Source organism: Cryptomeria japonica, chromosome 6 (genome assembly GCF_030272615.1).
Source record: "Cryptomeria japonica chromosome 6, Sugi_1.0, whole genome shotgun sequence".
Taxonomy (NCBI): Eukaryota; Viridiplantae; Streptophyta; class Pinopsida; order Cupressales; family Cupressaceae; genus Cryptomeria; species Cryptomeria japonica.
This window is the reverse complement of record NC_081410.1, coordinates 5,350,234-5,369,582: the sequence shown is the minus strand read 5'-3', so window position 1 is coordinate 5,369,582 and position 19,349 is coordinate 5,350,234. Positions and strand designations below refer to the sequence as shown.

Sequence of the window (19,349 nt, the reverse complement as noted above, 5' to 3'; positions counted from 1 at the left end):
CCTTTTTGCTTCTTGGAATCCCATATTTCCATGATTTATCTTTGTCTTACTGACCTTGGGGTTGCCCTTGGAGTTGAACTTGCCATTGCTATTTTAACATGAAAAAAAAAAAAATCAGCAGGGTTTTATGGAAAATCAACAAAAAAAATGACAATGAATCATTTGGGAAAAATAACATTCAAAAACAAGAAAAAAATATGAGGAAATAACTTAGGAAAGGAAATAGAAAAAAATTTGGCAGCATATCCCCTTGTTTTTCAATATTTTTTGGATTTTCAAAACATGGAAATGATTCAAATGAAAAAAAAAAGAGGAAAAATCCTTAACTAGATCTCTTTTGCTGATTTTATCTTCTTTCCTCTCCTCCTTCAAACCCTACAAACCTGTTATAACCAAGCAAAAATGCCAAATGAGGGGAAAAAGTAAAAAAAAACTGAGTTTTATTGGTTAAACAATGTGTTTTTTGGGCTACACGAGTCCATATGAAAGACTCGCGAGTCCGAGCAAACCCATTAATTGTAGGCAGTCTGATGACAACTTTATATCCATCTCTGCAAAAAAGGTATTTTGTTATTGTTGCAAGGTGTGCGCCCTTGGTCTCCTTGTGTTGTGCAGCGCAACACTCGGGTTTGTGATGTGGCTTAACCGCCCCCTATGGATTCTATAAGTCTAGTGGTTGTATCGGGCATTAACAGGTCGATCTTTTGGTGCAACAGTAACCACACTTGAAACAGTTATTGCAAGTACAGTTAGTCTCATACCAGATAATATCCCTTGGCAGTTTAGACCATGGTTTTAAGACTCGTGGACTCGCCACGGACTCGCGAGTCCATGGGAGCCACGAGTCGACTGAGTCCATATGAAAGACTCGCGAGTCCGAGCAAAAGACCCGCGAGTCTTACATATGGACTCAGTCGACTCGTGGCTCCCATGGACTCGCGAGTCCGTGGCGAGTCCACGAGTCTTAAAACCATGGTCTAAACTGCCAAGGGATATTATCTGGTATGAGACTAACTGTACTTGCAGTAACTGTTTCAAGTCTGGTTACTGTTGCACCAAAAGATCGACCTGTTAATGCCCGATACAACCACTAGACTTATAGAATCCATAGGGGGCGGTTAAGCCACATCACAAACCTGAGTGTTGCGCTGCACAACACAAGGAGACCAAGGGCGCACACCTTGCAGAGATGGATATAAAGTTGTCATCAGACTGCCTACAATTAATGGGTTTAATGTGGGATGAGATTCATTCCCAGAGCATTCTCCCACAAAAGAGATCACTGACTATGAAAGGGAACCTCCCATCATCAGCCAAAGGAGACTACCTATTGCATAAAGGAAGAATTTGCATCCTTTTATAAGGGAGACAGTCTAGCATTCATGAAATCAGAATGCCAGGAGGTAGGCAAAAACAAAATTGCCTAGTAAAAGACAGTGGACGGAAAGAAAATTGAAGGGACCATTACTTCATTTGCATGTAGGTTGACATACAAGCAGTCATGTCATGTGTATCATCACTGACAGTTTAATTTGTGCAATTGATTTACACAAGAAAAACAAAAGATAGGAGGCCACGTTAACTGTGGTTTAAAAAATGCCATTGGTGGATAGAATCAAGTCCAGGATCTGAGATAGTCTTTGCCTATGTTTCAAAGCAGGATTTTCATAGAAATTTCAAGGGATATACCTAGGGTAATCATTCAATTCTCCAGAAATTTAAGGGAAATAATTCTGCCTGAAGTAAAGAAGCCGATAGAAGATACTGAGAAAATTTGTAGTCAATAGCAAAGAGCTGCTACAAAAGCTGAACCCATTTTTCTAGATAGTGAAATAAATGGTACGTTGCTTGTGTAGAATTGACATCAAATTCATCACGCCACCTTGGCAATTTCACTATGGACATTTTTAATACTCACCTTGATGTTTTTAGCTCTTGTGACAGCACATTTATTTTAAAGGTTGTACAAAAAATGTTAAGCAAGTATGCTTATCATAGACAGGCTCTCATGTATTGTTGTTTGACTATGTGCAGGGTAATTTTATAGGACCACGAAATTGCTGGACAGGCTCTGCTTTACGTACTGAAGCTACTGGCTATGGATTGGTACATGCACTTGTAGGCTTGTAGCTAAGCTATAAGAATATGTTTTGAGCTTTGCAGTAGGCTTGGCATTGCCCCTAAATATAGTATAACTTAAGATACAGTGTTGGTTCTATGTTCATGCAGAATATGATTATTTACTCTTTGCTCTTTTGTAAATACTATCTTTGATTAATCATTACTTTTTGCTTCCACTGCAGGTGTATTTTGCACAAATGATACTTCTCCATATGGACAGACAACTGAAAGGCTTGAGGTGTATAATCTTTCTAAATACAAAATACCAATCTGCAGCGAAGATCTTTGTTATGTACATAAATAGTTGTAGTTAGATTTTTTAGATATTAGGAAATTGAAAAGAACAGAGTTTTTAAGTGGAGATATTCATTTCTTATTATTTCTTGGCATCATCATGCGACTTTAAGATGGAGATGAAGATATTAACCTAATGTACACTGACTGTCTACCTCCAGATGTGTTGTTAGTGGGGCTGGAAAGATAGCAATGCATGTTTTGGAAAAGCTCCTTGCTTTTGGGGCTGTTCCTATAACAATATCAGGTAGTGACTTGGTCCTAGATCTTCAGCTCCAAGATAATGAGCATATGTAGAAATTGCATTTTCTTATTTCTTTTCTCTTTCATTGACAATTGATGGTAGATACGCTGAAATCCAAATGCTAAATGAGATTAGATGTCATGCTTATGTTTTTTATTTTAATGTTTTTTGGCATATTCAAAGAACAAAAAAGAAACAGAGAAAACTAGGTAGTTTGATATATTGTTGTATTTAGCATGTTACAACCACCCTAAGGTTATTATTTTGTGGGTTGTAACTTGTAATCTACTTGAAATATGTGAGCATATTATCTGGGTGATGAGTGGATTACTTGTATGGAAGAAATGGGTTTCTGAAACACAACTTTGAGCTCCACATCCTCAGAAGAATGGAGCACCCAGAAAATGCCATTTAATTAATAAAAAACTAGAACCTAATGAAACCTGATCAATAGTCGATCAATCATCAAACAAAAAACACTGCAATTAATTCAAACGATTCAGGGTATTTTTGAGCAATTGCAGAATATTATAAGAGATCTTTCAATAGAAAGAGAGAAATAAATTTGTAAAGAAGAATTTCCACTCATGAACTGTTACTGTTTTGATTGGTAAGCAACATCTAGCAAACCTACCTTTTTTTATCATAGAAAATCAAAATATATTAGAGCTGGAGGGAATGGCATTCAATATGCATGAAGGATTTTATACTTCAATTCATTTTTTGGTTTGTACTTAATGTATTTTATTATTTGTCCCTTAGATTTAGTTTGCCGTGTTAACAGCTTTCTTTGTTTTCTGTGGATCTGAGTTGCCTTTATTCATTTATTTTATTCCTTACGATGCATCTGCATTAAAATATTTCAACTCTGATGAGTTGAAATTAATATTTTATTCATTTTATCAGAGCTTTTCCACATGTTTGTTAATTGTTTAATTTCTCCTGCACTCTGGGCTTAATTTAATAATTTGTCGTCTTCTTTTAGTCTGTGAACTGACTACACATGTTGCATCTTGTTTCATTTTAATTGGATTTGTTTTTACTTAAGCTTTTGAGGCCTTTTGACAAGTCTTCAGAGTTAATAAGAATGCATCTTCAAGTCAGGAAGATCATGACATTTGTCACAATTTCATCTTCTTTCTTACTTGGTGCTTTCTTTTGAGAATTGTTAAGTTGTTTTCTCTGGGCAGGCACGATTCTCCGTCTCATTATTTATTTCCCCAGAAGCTGTCTGTTAAGGGCTGTAAAATTTTTCAAGTCCTTCCATCTTCAATTAAAATGAGATGATGACTAGTGTTATTGATTCAGTTTGCTTTTACCCCATGGTAGAAAAAAATTAGCCACTAAATCATGGGCTTGCCCATGCTTTTGCAAATTCACTAACCCTATGACTGTATTTTTTTCACCTGCAGTAGAAGTGGTCTTCCTGCTCCCTCTGTCGAAACTATCTCTAATTGATACATTGAAATAGTAATCAATAGATTGCTATGTTTTGGATGAAGATTTCTTATGCTTAGTGGTGCTAGTATTTCTTTCCTCTCTCCAACCAACCTTGCCATTTCAGCTTGTTGTTCCAATGTCATATGTAGACAAACTCTAATCCCATGTCCACTCTCACCCAATAATTGGTGTTGCAAACCTACTATAGCTCCCATCATAACCAGTTTTGCAAATATAACAAAAAATGCTTGCTGCCCCCTGCATTTTTACCATTGTTAACAGTTACCATTGTTAACAGTTAAATTGGTGGCAAATTGAAGTAAGGGATATTTGGGATTGAAAAGGCTTTTTGCAAGGTTTTGAAGAGAAGGTGTAGGGCATGCAAAACAGTCTTGTGGAGTTTCAATAAAACTAATGTTTGGATTTTCAAAATGAAGAGAAAGATCTATTTTGTTTACTTAAAGTTCTTCACTGCCCTCATTCACATCAACATCACTGTTGCTAGTGTTAGTAAAAGGGGTGTAGTACACCTTGCATAATGTTATCATGTTTAATTTATTGATACTTGTGGTGCACCTAGGCACCTAGGGATATGTGCATCACATGGGGTTAACATTCTTGGGGCCACTTTATGTTTTATAACATTGTGATAAATTTAATATGGAGTTTTACATGGGAAAAATATTTAATATTGGGAAACTTTAGAACCAAAATTAAATGAGGGGTTAATGATTTTGCAATCTCATGGTATCAGTCACATGGTTTTATGTAATACCACTTGGTGGTTTTGTGTGAGCTTGCAAGCACATGGGCAGTTGTTTAAGGTTGGCTAGTTGGCTAATTTGGCTAAGGGGTTGAAAGCATCTTTTGTTGGCATTTGTGAGGGTTTGAAGCATGGCATGGGATGTGTGGTTACATGGTTGTTTATGTAAGGGGCTGCTGTCTCGGGGAGATCAGTAGGCTTCTGGGGTTGTAAGTCCCTTGTTATTCTCAGTAGGTGGAAGTTGTGGTGATTGACAAGCAGTTAATGCCAAGCTACAGTTGTGTGAGAATTGGACGAAAAACTTATATATGGGGGTCGGTTGAAAGAATAGTCGAGTGCCAGGAGTGCACCAAGGTGGTCTGTGGCAAACACCTCCTCCTAGGGGTGAAGAAGAGTAACCCTGCCCTCTAGTCTCAGGGAGATAGAGGTCCTACATGGACATTAGGGGTGAAGTAGAGTAACCCCGCCTTATCATTAGATGGTGAGGTTTACTGGTGGATGTATGCTCATGGTCCCTATCTCAGTGAAGTGGAGTAACGGAGCCAATGTTGGGAATGACTCTCGGGGAGTTGTCTATGACCCGAGGACTAGGGAAGCGGAGTACCTAGGCCCTTGCGAGGAGGACGATCGTGCAATGGATTGTCCCGGTTGGGGAAGTGGAGTACCCAAGATCTTGTAAGGGGGATGGCTGCGCAATGGGCTATCGATGTCAGAATGTTGGAGCTTGAGAGTTGGGCACGCTATGTGGGTTGCGCTGCAGAGCCAGAAGTCCATGTGTCTTGTGGAACGAGTGGGGTGATGTGCCGGGCACACACCTAGGTTACCTGAAGTGGGATTTGCATTGAGATCCGGGATCTCAAGACCCTAGAGTGGGGGTCGAATGTGGCAATAGGGACCGGGTTCCGAAAGTGTACTCATGCTGAGCCGAGCCATGAGGCGAGTCCAAGAGGGTGACGAAGATGGATGAGTTGCATGACCGAAAAGAGGACATGGTCCGTAGGCGAGTTATTCTGGGAGCACAGCCGAGTTGAAGGAGAGTTCAGCGACCAAGGATATTGGATTGGATCATGGAGCGAAGAGCTTGGTGCCCAAGTAGTAGTGCAAGGTGTTTTGTCAGTCTGAGAGACTTAGACTGGGTGTTTGCATGGAGCTGGTTATTGTGCACAGGATGTACAGGGAACCGGGTTCACCAGCGAAGTCATGTAGGCATAGGCCAGGGGCCCAAAGCATCGTGACTTGGAGTCCCCATTCAGGAAGGGGTTCTGAGTCGTGTACTGGGTAAGCCGTCGCGGGCTCACGAGAGAGTCAGTGGTGCGCCAGGTTGAGTTTTGAAGGAGACAAGGTCTTTGTGGATTTGGAGCCTACGTGTGAAGCTACAGCCAGGGGCGAGGTGCAATGCGATCTGTACCAGTGCTTCAAGAGTAGTCGCAGATCTAGGGGCAGGAACTTGTAATCGGGTACTTGGGAAGTACTCGGGGTAGTGACCAATGACAGAGCTGGAATTGTTTGTAGACCGGGCCAGGGGCCATCTCTTCATAACAATAATGCTATCTATTGCCCCAGTGTTGTGTTCATTGTGTGGAGATGGACAGACAGGAAGCTAGCCAGGGAGTCTAGTCGTCCCATGAGATATGTTTGGTGCTTGAGGGTTCAGAGGAGTTGAGGGAGGCCAACATGGGGCGCCAGTGCTGTGGGAGTACTGGGCATGCTCAGGGAGTGTGTAGAGTTGGAGCCAAAGGACTTAAGGAGTTTCGGCAGGGGTCAGTGTTAGTAGTCAGGGTCTTATGGGGGACTCAAGAAGACGAAGGCATAGAGGAGACCTGTAAGCTTGTACCAGGGGTGCAAGGGCGGTGCGACAAGACAATGCTAGAGTAGAGTCAGGGACTTGAAGGGAGTGCTAGGAGCATCGGGATGAAGGAGACCCGTGAGAGGGTTGGCATGGACTTCTATTCCGCATGGGTGTGTGTTAATGTGGTCAGGGGGTGGACACTTGAAAAGGGATGGCGTAGTCTAGAAACAAGAAAGGACTTGTCCGCAATGGGAGTCGTGAGTAAGGTTTGCCAATGCCGCATGAGGTTGGACCTCCTTTGGAAGGAAAAAGCTTCTTTGGGCAACAGGTTGGTCTAGCCCCGTGACAGTTGGCATGGGGTGCTTGTAGTGAGCTTGTAGTGTTCATGGAAACTGTGAAGATGTATTGTAATGATTTCATTGTTGAATAATTCATGAGAGATGGATGTTTTTAGATGTTGGGGTTTTCCCTCTTTGAGGGTTTTCCCAGGATATATCTTGTGGCATCTTTGATGATATGTTGTCTATTCTTTTGCATATGGATTCTAAATACTTTTTTGCATAGATTTCTCTATTTGGGTAATGTGGAAATTTGTCATGTATGGCTAAAAATTTCCTAATAGCTTTGACAACTTTCCTTGGAGCTAGTGCTCATTTTATGGTGTTTTTGTGGGACAACAAATTGAAACCAAAACATTTTAAAACTAATTGAAAAAAACAAAAAAACAAAACAAAATGACATCTTGATGCAATGTTTGTAGCTGAACAAGTTGATGTCTTCTTTGAATCTTTCAACCGTAAGTTTCTTACTCGTTTGTAATAAGTGATAAACTATCTTGAGGCTGCCAAGGTCACTGCTGTCTTTATTCTTTCCTGATCGTTTCAAGTTTCAACATACAAGGGCACAACAAGTTTGCGCTATGTACTGTAGAACTCAGGCTTATTCTGTTATTCATTGTAAACTTTAAGCGTTAAATGGGGAGGCATCCCCACCCCTCAAACCCCAGTCCCTATAAGTGTAAACACTGAACAGTGATATCAGATGTTTTAATGGTCTCCAACAGCAATGGCGTAGCTTCCAACACAGTCAATAAAACTATTAAATTTAAAATAGAATGCATCTTTTACATATCAGGGCAAATAAGGGGTATGGGAGGGTTTGTGGAACTCCCATGCCCCCTTAGAACCCAGTAAATATTCACCACATATTCTAAAAAAAAAGTGTTGAAATATATGTTCTTATCCGTAGGGGATGCTTGGTTGTCATCGAGAAGGTCAAGAGACATTTGAAACATCCCTAACTGCCATGGGAACTACCAGGCCTCTCCTATAAGTTTCTCACTGTCCTTGAATGTAGGGATGTGTTTCGGGATGTTTCCTAGTTTTTTTAGTTTGGGAGCAACAGCCAGTGGACGTCCTCTAATGTCTCGCTGTCCTCGAAATGCCTAAGGGGATGGGTACAGGCGTTTGAGGGGTGGGGACGTGTCCCTTTGTAACATAACTAGGAAACCTTTTTTGATACACATACATGAACAGAAACAAGCTCGGGGAAGATGTGGAGTACGCCTTTGAAAAAAGGTTTTCTTGTTATGGAGTTTCTTTCTACTTTTGGTTGCCTTCCATCCATGTTTTACATTCTACTTATTCCACGCTTAAACTAAGAGACAAGCCAAAGTGTTTACTAAGACAGTTGCAAATCTTCATTGGCTGCTGAATTTTAAGAAGCATCATGCTTGGAATGAAGTCTTTCTCTCATTTATTATTGCTACAATAAAATTGTCACAAATCTATACTATAGAGCCCTTTTTAGGTGTGGTTTGTTGGTATAAAATATTATTTATGCCTTATTTTACTCTAGGTGAATCTCAGCTTAGTTGATGGTATTTTTACCTACCTTACTTACCTACCCTACCTACTTTTCCCTCCAAATAGAGGAAATTCAAATTTCCTCATTTCCTATATATTGATGTACTTTGATCAATTCATATTCAATCATCATTCCACCTGCAATAGCTCTCAATTGTTGTCTCAATCTAGCTTCTATTTTTCTATCTCATCTCACATGGTTAGATTTCCACACATTGCCAACCATTAATGTTGATTATCCTCTATTGCCAATTATAACAATTTCTTCAGATCCAAAGGAAGGTGACAAAGCAACTAGTTTCATGGTCATAAGAAGCAAATACAAAACCATTTCCACTTGTATCACATTGAAAGCTCATTGTTTGGGGTTGTTCACTAGGCTTTGGATGAGCATGTATTTTTGAACCAGACATCTTTTGCACCTTCACCCATACTTATACCTACATACATATGTATTTTCAGTGTTCCACAGAAACGTGCTTCCCCCCTCAGGCCCATGACTTGACGGGGAGATGAGGACGTGGCGTCTCCCGCCGTCCCGCCAGTGGTGCTCTATTGGAGACACGAAGAGATCTCGACATCTCCAAGGAGTCTTGGAGACACCTAGGCATCTCTCAAGGGGTGGGGAGACGTGTAGAAGTCTCTCGTTTGGCCACATGAAAAAGCAATTAAATTTTTTATTTTTTTTAATTTTGAGCGATTTTTGGGGGTTGGGGGGTAACCCTAATTCGACGTGGCCCCCAACCCTTCCCCCAATGCAACACAAAAACTTGGAAAAGACTGATTGAAGGAGTGAAAAGAGTGAGTGCAAGTGTAAGAAGAGTGAGAAGGAGCAAGAAGAAGAGAAGAGGATTCTACAACATTTTGGAGAGATTTTTCAAGCACAAGGTAAGTTATTTCTTGTTTTTTGTTTGTTTTATTTTTTGATTTTCAATGTTTTTGTTTTTTAAACTTGTATTTTTTTTTTATTCATTTCAAAATCAGAATTGATGTTGAATCTTGAGGGCAAAATGATGAGTGAATCATTTTTCCCTCAAGATTCAAGTGTAAGAGGAGTGAGAAGGAGCAAGAAGAAGAGAAGAGGATTCTATAACATTTTGGAGAGATTTTTCAAGCACAAGGTAGGTTATTTCTTGTTTTTTTGTTTGTTTTATTTTTTGATTTTCAATTTTTTTGTTATTTGAACTTGTATTTTTTTTTTATTCATTTCAAAATCAGATTTGATGTTGAATCTTGAGGGCAACATTTTAAATTTTGTTTTCAAAATTGAAATTTCAAATTATTATTAGTTAAACTAGCTTGAAGTTATGCTTATTGAATTTATTTTTATTTTTATTTTTTATTTTGTGAAATGTTGTGACACTATCACAATAAGCTCCCATGACATGAGTGAGTATGAGATGGAAATCCATTCGCATAGTGGAAATGATTCAGATTTTGAACTTGAGGCTGAGGGGGGTGACCATGTGGTTGATCCTAAAGCCCAATCTAGTTCCATGGCAAGTGCACCAGCTAGTACAGGTTGTTCTTCAGAGTTATTGGCACAGTTTGTTAGGGGTCCTTATGATCCTAAATCTCCTCTAAAATAATTTGCTTCAAAAATACAAGGTGCATCAAGTACAAGTGGGGGAACAAGGAAGTGGCAATGCAACATTTGTGGTCTTACATGGTTTGGTAGCGTCACTAGAGTGAATGCACACTTCCTTTTTTGGAGAGGAAAAGGTGTGGGCCCATGTCGGTTTTTGGAAGAACCTAAAAACATAGAATACAAAATTGAGATCAACAAGCTTTGGGGCATTTTATTTGATAGAGCAGTTGCAGTCCCTGCTACTTTGTCTACTAGGGCAGCTCTTCAGCAGAACCAACAAGTGCAATATACTTCTTTTCATACATTGCAAACGAGAGGAGTGATGTCTAGACCTTCATCCACTTCCACTTCTAGTGCCATGCCCCAATCATCTGAGGCTAAGGGGACAAGGAAATGCAATATGCAAAGTAACCCCATAGCTGATTTGTTTAATGTGAAGTTGAAGGATGAAATAGATGATTCCATTGGCAGGTTCTTCTTTGCCAATGGCATCCCATTTCATGTAACACAGTCTCCTTATAGGGAGATGATGTCTATGGTGGCGAAGGGAGGACCATCATATGTGCCACTAGGTGAAACAAAATTGAGGACCACAATCTTGGATAACAACTATTCCAAGATCAATGTTTTGATGGAGAAGATGAAGGCATGTTGGGTGGCCTCTCGGTGCAACATAGTTATGGATGGGTGGATGGACATTAGCCATCATCCACTCATCAACATCATGGTCACATGTGTAGAGGGCCCATACTTTCTCAGAGCAATTGATTGTACATGGCATCACAAAGATGCTGATTTTCAGTTTGACGTCCTTAGGGAGGCTATTGAGGAGGTTGGGCCACAAAATGTGGTACAAGTAGTGACAAATGTAGTCCATGTGTGTAGAGCAGCAGGGAATCTTATTGAGGTAGCCTATAGACATATTTGGTGGACTCCATGTTGTGTGCATGCCATGAATAATGCAATCAAGGACATGGGGAAGATTGACTGGATTATAGGAGTGGTCAGCAATGCGAGAGATGTGCAGATGTTTATCTGCAACCATCACACTTCACATGCACTCTTTAGGACCTTCTTGAAGGAGTTCTTGAAACCAGTTGAGACCAAATATGCATCCTATTTCATTCTCTTGGAGAGAATGATTGAGTTTCAAGTGTCATTGCAACTCATGGTTATGACAATAGAGTGGAATAGGTGGGCCGAGGCCAAGACAAAGCAGGGGAGAAGGGTGAAGGAGATAGTGAAGAGTGATGTGTTTTGGACTGATGCAAAATACATTGTCTCCATCATTGCTCTTGTATTCTAGGTCATCAGATATGGGGATGGGGATGCACCTAACCTTGGAGAGGTGTATGAGTGCATCGATTCTATGTTTGACCAGATGAGGGCTGCTGTGTGAGTGAATGACCCTACTTTAGCATTTTACAATGAGCACATTCGGCCAATCATTTAGCGCAGATGGGACAATCTCAACACTCCCTTGCATATGGCTGCCTATGCCTTGAATCCTAAGTGGTACAAGGCTAGGCTGTGTAGAGTTACACCGATTTAGGATGATGAGGTGAAAGCGGGGTTCTTTAGGTGCATAGAGAAGATGTATGATGCTAGAGATGTGGGCATAATTTGCACCGAGTGGATGAAATTTGCCACTCTTAAGGGTTATTTAGACGTGGCAAAGATGGATACAGAAACTATGGCAAAGGAGGACGAACTTTTGTGGTGGAATTGTCATGGTCAGAAATCTTTGACTACCACTCTAGCTATTTGTATGCTATCCTAGGTTTCTAGTTCTTCAGCTACTTAGAGGAACTGGTCTACATATAGCTTCATCCATTCTTTTGAGAGGAACAAACTTACCTCGAAGAGAGCAGAGAAGCTTGTGGCTGTACATAGTCCTTTGCGTCTCATTGATTGCAATACATTTGTGTACAAGGAGAGTCCAGTGGCACAAAGGGATGTAGAGCCAGAGGAGTCATCACAGATTGATGTGGATGATCCTACCACCTTAGATGCAGGGCTGGTTGGTGTTAGCTTGAGGGATCTTGATTGTGGGGAGTCCAACAGTTCCAGTGATGAGGAGTTTGTAGATGATCAGAGGCCTCCCTTCACTACATTTTGAGTTTTGAGTTTTGACATTTTTGCATATTGTCTTTTGTAATGCTATTGCTATTTGCTACTCATTGTAATGATGTATCATGTAATCATCTTTATAGACTTTGTGATCTCAGATATTCATATTTTCTATTTTAGTATTTCAAATTGTGCTATTTTATAATTTTACCAATTTTCTATAGTTTCATTTGAAATGTAATTCTTATATTGTTATACATCTTTTCACAATTAGTTTTTTCAAGTAATAAAGTATATGTATAACTGTATCAGCACCACCCCCCTACTGTTGTCCCCCCGCTGTCCCCAAACTTAGGCCCTTTGTTCCCGTGTCCCTGCGTCCCCAACGGCCGTGGAACACTGGTAATTTTATGGGTTCAAGTGTACAGAACATAAATAAGACAAGTTTTGGAAGGTAATGAATGGTGTAATCTCACAGAATGTGTGTAGTTGGAGGAGAATGGGTTCTTTGAAGTTAAAGGTTGCAGGGATTCCAACAGGTGAACAACTTTAACAGGAATGCTGTTGAGGTATAGTTTGTGCATTTAATTGTTTGTTTTCATGTGCTTTTTGTTCAAAACAGAGCACCCAAATTACAATGGGAAGATAAACAAAGGAGAGGGAAGTAAATTTTTTGATGTGTACAAGTGTCTTGTTTTAACAAAATTTTCTATACCCTTGTTTATCATTTTAGTTGGAAAGCAATAGATGTGTAACTGATTGCTAAAAGTAAATTGACAAATGTTTCTCTGGGGAGCTCAAGTCTGGATTGGAGATAAAAAATCATATTGTTTGCCATTAAGGGTGGATTTTTTCATAAATGTCTGCTTAATTTTAGAAGCTATTACTGCTATCTCTATCAGTAATTAACCTACATTTTCTTTTCTACTGAAAACACATCGCAATTGCTACTTTTAATAATATTTTTTATGAGTTATTATTTAGTTTTAGTGTACCATGATCAAAATATACATGATGTTCCGTAATGGTATGTTTAGAAATCTTAATTCTTTCCTCTAATTTAGGAGGTTTCAGTCAATCAAAATTGGACGTGAGTTTTTTTTTCATGTCTTAACAGATTCTAGAGGTTATTTGCTTGATGAGGATGGATTTGACCTTGTCAAATTGGATCTTTTAAAGCAAATTAAGGTCCAGCAGCGAAGCTTAAGGTGAGTAATTCCCAGTAGTAAGATTATACTAGCTATATATTTTCCCTGAGGAATTACTTATATTTATACTGCTAAATGTTTCTTCTGCTGTTGTAAATTGATTAGTTCTATTTGGCCTCTTTATGATGCAATGTTCTATCTTTGATCAGCCTTGGAATTGTTACTTTCAGGCTTCCAAGCGTGGAAGTGCTTCCTTAGGCTTTCTTAAACGTTTATCACTGTATATACATTTTTCCAATAAAATAAAAATAAAGAAGTATAATGGTTGGATTTTCAGGGAGTATCTCAAAACATATACAAGAGCCAAGTACTTTGATGAGGCAAAACCATGGAATGAGCAATGCGATATAGCATTCCCATGTGCGACTCAAAATGAAGTGAATCATGCCGATGCATTGAATTTGGTCAACTCTGGGTGCCGAATTTTAATAGAAGGTATTTTTTGAACCCATGCTCACTTCGCATTTTACTGCATTAATTAAACTTTTATCAAATATTGGATCATATATATTTATGGAGACCAGTGTATACTGCTATTTTTCACCAGGATCAAATATGCCCTGCACAGCTGAAGCTGTAGATGTTCTCAGGAAATACAAAGTTCTTGTAGGACCAGCGAAGGCTGCTACAGCTGGTGGAGTAAGCATTTTTTATATTTACCATGGCAATACAAGATTGGTTGGATAGTATTTTGATTTCAAAGATAAGAAGTGTGTGGGCAATAAATATAAGCATTTTCCGAAGTTGCCGGTTCTGTTTCAGGTTTGGGTTTGGGATTGCTGGTTTGATTGGGGCTTGTCCATACAAAAACATAAAAAAAACATATAGTCTTCATTAGATCTAAATTTCCATTGTATCCTTCAGACGTTATATTTTATTTTTTCAACTATAAAAAGATCTTAATAAGTAAATACATAAATAGCCTTCTCACAAAAGCCTATTGTTAATTATAGAAAGCTAAAACTAATTAAATATATTTTTTATTAATTAAAATTTTAGACAATCAAATAGAGGTTTGAAACTAAAACTCATCAGGGCACGCGTCCACATTTTTTGGGCGGAGCATAGTGTTTTCATAGGTCTGTTGCTGGGAAAATAATGATACAAGCAGAATGTAAATATGTCATTTATTATCACCAACGAAAAGTCGTGCTGAGGCTGTGTCTCCCGTTGCCTGTCTTGCTTGGTGGTGTGAATGCAGAGCAACCAGTCAGTGTCGTTTATCTTTAGTAAAATTTGGATACAATAACAAAAATTAGCGATTTAAAAAAAATTAAATGCTATTTGTAGAGGATTTGGGTAGGGCATGGGATTTTGGGCCCAGATTCACCCGAAATGTCCGTCGGGTTCGCTCTGGTTTGTCCGGGACAAACCTAGAGTGTTTTTGCCACTTCCTGTGTGAATGCCTAGCCGCTGCTCACCGGCTACTCAACTGGGCTTGAATCGGACCTGGATCCTGAACCACTGCTGGACAAACCGGTAACTTAGGTGTTTTCTTTGGTTAACATGTTAATTTATTACCATCTGCACACCATTCAATTTTGTGGATCTTAGGTGGGAGTTGCAGAACTTGAGGCATATCAGGATGGCAATCTAATTCATTGTTCACCAGAAGAAATTGTACAGGTGATTATTTGAAGTATTTAACGCCTTTTCAATATAACTAATCTTTTAACCTGGAAGATTGTTAGAAGAAATTGTCTGTCTTTCTTTAAGCATTTTACAAAATATTGTTTGCATAGCATGCTATGGAAAACAAAATGTACTCTTTTACTTATATATCAGACACCGTCTCTCTGAACATAATTATTTGGTGTATTGTTACCCATTAGATTGAGGCTTCTGATTTCATTTTGCAGGAGTCTATGAAACATATCTATGACCTTTCTATAAAGACAGCCATTGATTATGGTTTTCTTAAAGAGAATCCAGAGTATGTTTTTTGTTTTCTGAATCTTCAATTTATCCACTATTTATTTATGTTTGGGAAGAAGATATGGTGGAACTCCATATATTCTTGGAAATGAGAAGCATTTCTGATGCATGTTTGTGTAGATGGCGGACAGTACATAAATTTATGTAACTGGACTTTTAATGCGTAGTACTCTGTGGCAGGTGCTTAGGTCACGGTGGGAATATTGCTGCTTTTTTGAATATTGCACGGGCCATGATAGATCAAGGCTGTGTTTAAGCTTACATTGACAAAACAAACAGGCGGGCCCTTATGCCCTCCATATTTATTCTTTTGCCAGACCGAGGATGCCAATGCCATCCAGAAATGAAGCCTTCTGTACAAGTACCATAGCTGCTTGGATGACTTCCTTTTATCATTTATGTATCGATGCAGTGGACATCCTGAGCTTCAGATGTTTTTGTTGAGGAAGTGAGTCAACTCCAGTGCAAGCTTCTGCCACAGTTCACATTGATTTTATAAAATGCTGGCACAAGACTCCTCAGGGTCTCCCATTGAAATGATTTGGTCGGTCATGTAAATTATGTTCTTCATTGGGCAACTAATGTCAGGTTGAAGAACACATTATGTACAAAATGGATGGATTGCATCGCTTCATTTTGACTGTAGGGGGTCAAAAGACCAAATTTTTTACGAGATATGGAAAAGTGAAGCATGTTTCTGTGACGAGAAATAGCAAGCTTTAGTCATATTTCAGTGCCTACTTGTCTTAGAAGTCAAGTTGGCTGTATTAATGCTTTTTCCTTAATTATTTAATGAGGTTATTTATCCATGCATCTTGCATGGTGCATGAACTTGTTGGTTGTCAATTTCCCACTTTTCTGTTTTATGCAATACTTGTAGCAAGAAGGGACTTAGTATAAATTATAGGATACAACCTCCAACTCATGGGAGCAAGCAATTGTTACTTACAGATTACATCTTAAAAATCAGGGTCGGTGATAATGACTAGCTACTTACAAAATTAAAGATAAGCAAGTTAGTTCCTTTCTTGCTTGCAAATAATTGTTGAATTTAATATTTTGGAACTTGTGTTGTAGTTTTCATTCTTAGAGGGAAAGGAAACACGAAGGTACAATTTAGGCATCGGAAGATTTGCTAGTGTTCCAAGCAATCCTGGAATCTGACGGTCACCCTTATTTGTCATATAAATGTTTTTTTAATGACCGTTTCATTATTTCAAAGTATTTCATTTAACCTTTTAAGAAAATTTAATTTATTAAAAATTTATATAATTTTTTTATCAATTTTAACTTGTATACCTATTTTTAGAGAAATATAAGTAAAATACGTCAAAAGGTATCATTTATATTCATTATTTCACTTAAAAATTATTATATTATAATTAATATTAAATTATTATTATATTATGATATTGTAATCAATATTAAATTATTAAGAAGATATTACTATATTTTATATATTACTATTAAACTCTTCACCAAAGCAAAAAAAAATCTATTAAGACTAATCATTATTATTATATTATCATATCTTTATATTATTATTTTCATATTAGATTGACATAATTATAAAGTTAACTATTAATGTGATGGAGATAAATATAATTAATTAATAATTAAAATTAGAGTGAGTAGTAGATGAGAGGAGAAAATAAATAAAATATTTTTTTTGCTTTTCACACATTTAAGTGGCACAAACACATCAAATTTAATTATTCTAGTTTTTAATAACACATTTATGCATCCATTATTTGAGTGAAATACATTTTTGGCGTAATAAAAATTCACATAATTTAGTTATTATTTTAAAATATATTATAATATATAATTAAAAATAACTAAATATTTTTAAATAAGATTTAAAAATATCAATAAACAACAGAAAATATAATAATCTTAATATAAACCTTTTTTATTAAATATTGAGTAATTGAACATTACACATTAAAAAGTGACCAAATCATAGTTGTTTTCGGCTCGTACTACTACTAGCTGCAACAACTGACCAAAATGTAGCATTCTAGCAATTGATGAGACTATATCAATGTATCCTTTACATCACAGTTTTATTCATATATACAGTCAAATCAAAAAAAATATAAGTGGTGTAAAAACTTATCAACTAGATTAGTAATTTCGACTTTCACTACTTGTGTCCCAATTCCTCCATCCAAATGAAGGAGAAACAACTAACAATTGCTCCTTGGATTTGGTAGCCTCTATGACGAAGTCTTCTCTTCGATTAATAAAGTACTTTGGGCCAACTTCCCTTTCATTATGGTTAACATTTTTTTCATTGTAGCTTTTTTGGAAATCCATCCACTCTTTGTAGCATGGTATATTCTCAAATTTATTATATGACAAAATGTGCCCATATTTGACCTCATGACTATTAATTGTCACTATTCTATCTCCCAATATCTTCAGAAACTTTGATATTTCCATGGGCACAATCACTTGCATGACAATATTAAAAATTGTGTGTCCTCATATCCCCATTAAACCTCTCTTCATTTCTTGCCTTCCAAATCTGACATAATATTTTAGTTGATAAACAAAACCAAAACAGATTATGGCCTTTATTGAAGTTAAAACAACGAAATAAAAAATGATTTCATTCATATGAATAGTTTTAGTAATATCCCAATTCTAAAGTCCTATAGAAAAATGTTCCAAATTTCCTTGACATAGAGACATTTAAAGAAACTATGCTTAATTGACTCAAAATCCTCATAGATTGAGCACAATTTAATATCAATATTCTTAATTTTATAAGGTAACTTGTGTAAATTAAAGAGCCACTTAAAGAAAGCCTTTTTAGGCTCCAAGATTTTAGACCAGAACCTAAAAATACCTTGCCATTGTTTATGATTAAGATTAACTTTTCAAGAATAATTAAGATAATTAGAGATGGAATCATCATTTGATAAGGACTTACAAATAATATTTGCTTTAACATTAATCAAGGTGAGTCATCCTCCCATTTAAAATAATTATAGTTATATGCATCATTGATATAGTTAACAAGGACACAAACCCCTTTACAAACTTCTCTCAAAATGGAGTAGGTTCTGTAATTTGTAGAGGGTAAAGAATATTCACCACTCAAAGATGCCCAATCTTTAAGACGTCCATCCTGAAGTATATTACTAAAGCATTTGATACCCTTCTATGACACCAACTCCTATCCGTGCAACCTTGTAAAAGTGCAAGGGGTTTGCCCTTATGCTCAAGATTGCACCATTGGATCTATGGGCAAAGATTTGCTTGGAGTTGTTCTTTACAAAGTGACAATCTCTCACTTTGTCATTGACCAATTCCCAAGCCTTTCGAAGGCTTCTAAAAACTATAGAAACACTATAAACCTTGCAGCGATAAAAGGATATCTACTAATTAGAATATCACAAAATGGCAGGTTTTCCAAGTTTTTGCTTCTTTTGGCACAACTAGTTGAAAGTTATTCTTCACCACAATTTTCCAAGGTTCCTCACCTTCTGGTGCTTTAATGATCCATTGAACTACTAAGGCAATTCCATGCTTCTTTAGGTCTTTTAGACCTAATCCATTTTGTATTTTCTCCCTACAACTCGAGTCCCATTTAATTGAATTTTTTTTCCCTTTTTCCTTTTTCATCAAACCATAAGAAGCATCTGATCTTTTTTTTGGATGTCATCGATTTGATAGTTGCTAAAGTACCACAATGATGCATAATAGAGTTTGTAAGAAGAGAAGATTTTTTGATAGACTTGAATGCTGCCACCTATTGATAATAATTGATTGTTCCATTATCTTATTTCTTATCAATTTTGATTGTAATTCACTTCTACACATCCTTAAGATTAGGATTGATTGCAAATGGAATCCCAAGGTATCTTACTTGTTTTTGAGGACCCCCATTGAAAGTTGTACTTCTCAAACCAACCATAAGGGTTGTCAATCAAGCCAAGCATAATGGACTTGATTTTGAAAATTCTAGCACCTGAAGCTTTACAGAAAAAATCTAGTTTATGAACCAAGTTATCCACATTCTTC

General features: G+C 37.5%; 1 protein-coding gene across 7 annotated transcripts in view; it reads left to right on the top strand.

Moving 5' to 3' along the window:
* Positions 1-16,150, top strand: part of LOC131077564 (uncharacterized) — a 79,763-nt gene extending 63,613 nt beyond the window's left edge. For 5 of the 7 annotated variants that reach the window (XM_058015087.2, XM_058015086.2, XM_058015089.2 and 2 more), the window contains 9 exons: positions 2,035-2,118; positions 2,304-2,359; positions 2,577-2,662; positions 13,292-13,382; positions 13,660-13,817; positions 13,930-14,021; positions 14,937-15,008; positions 15,242-15,315; positions 15,498-16,150. In XM_058015087.2, the coding sequence (XP_057871070.1) occupies positions 2,035-2,118; positions 2,304-2,359; positions 2,577-2,662; positions 13,292-13,382; positions 13,660-13,817; positions 13,930-14,021; positions 14,937-15,008; positions 15,242-15,315; positions 15,498-15,573 (789 nt within the window). In that variant the 3' untranslated portion in view covers positions 15,574-16,150. The remainder of the gene's footprint in view (positions 1-2,034; positions 2,119-2,303; positions 2,360-2,576; positions 2,663-13,291; positions 13,383-13,659; positions 13,818-13,929; positions 14,022-14,936; positions 15,009-15,241; positions 15,316-15,497) is intronic. The other 2 variants (XM_058015088.2, XM_058015091.2) reach the window with 1 other exon arrangement.
* Positions 16,151-19,349: the final 3,199 nt, after the last annotated feature.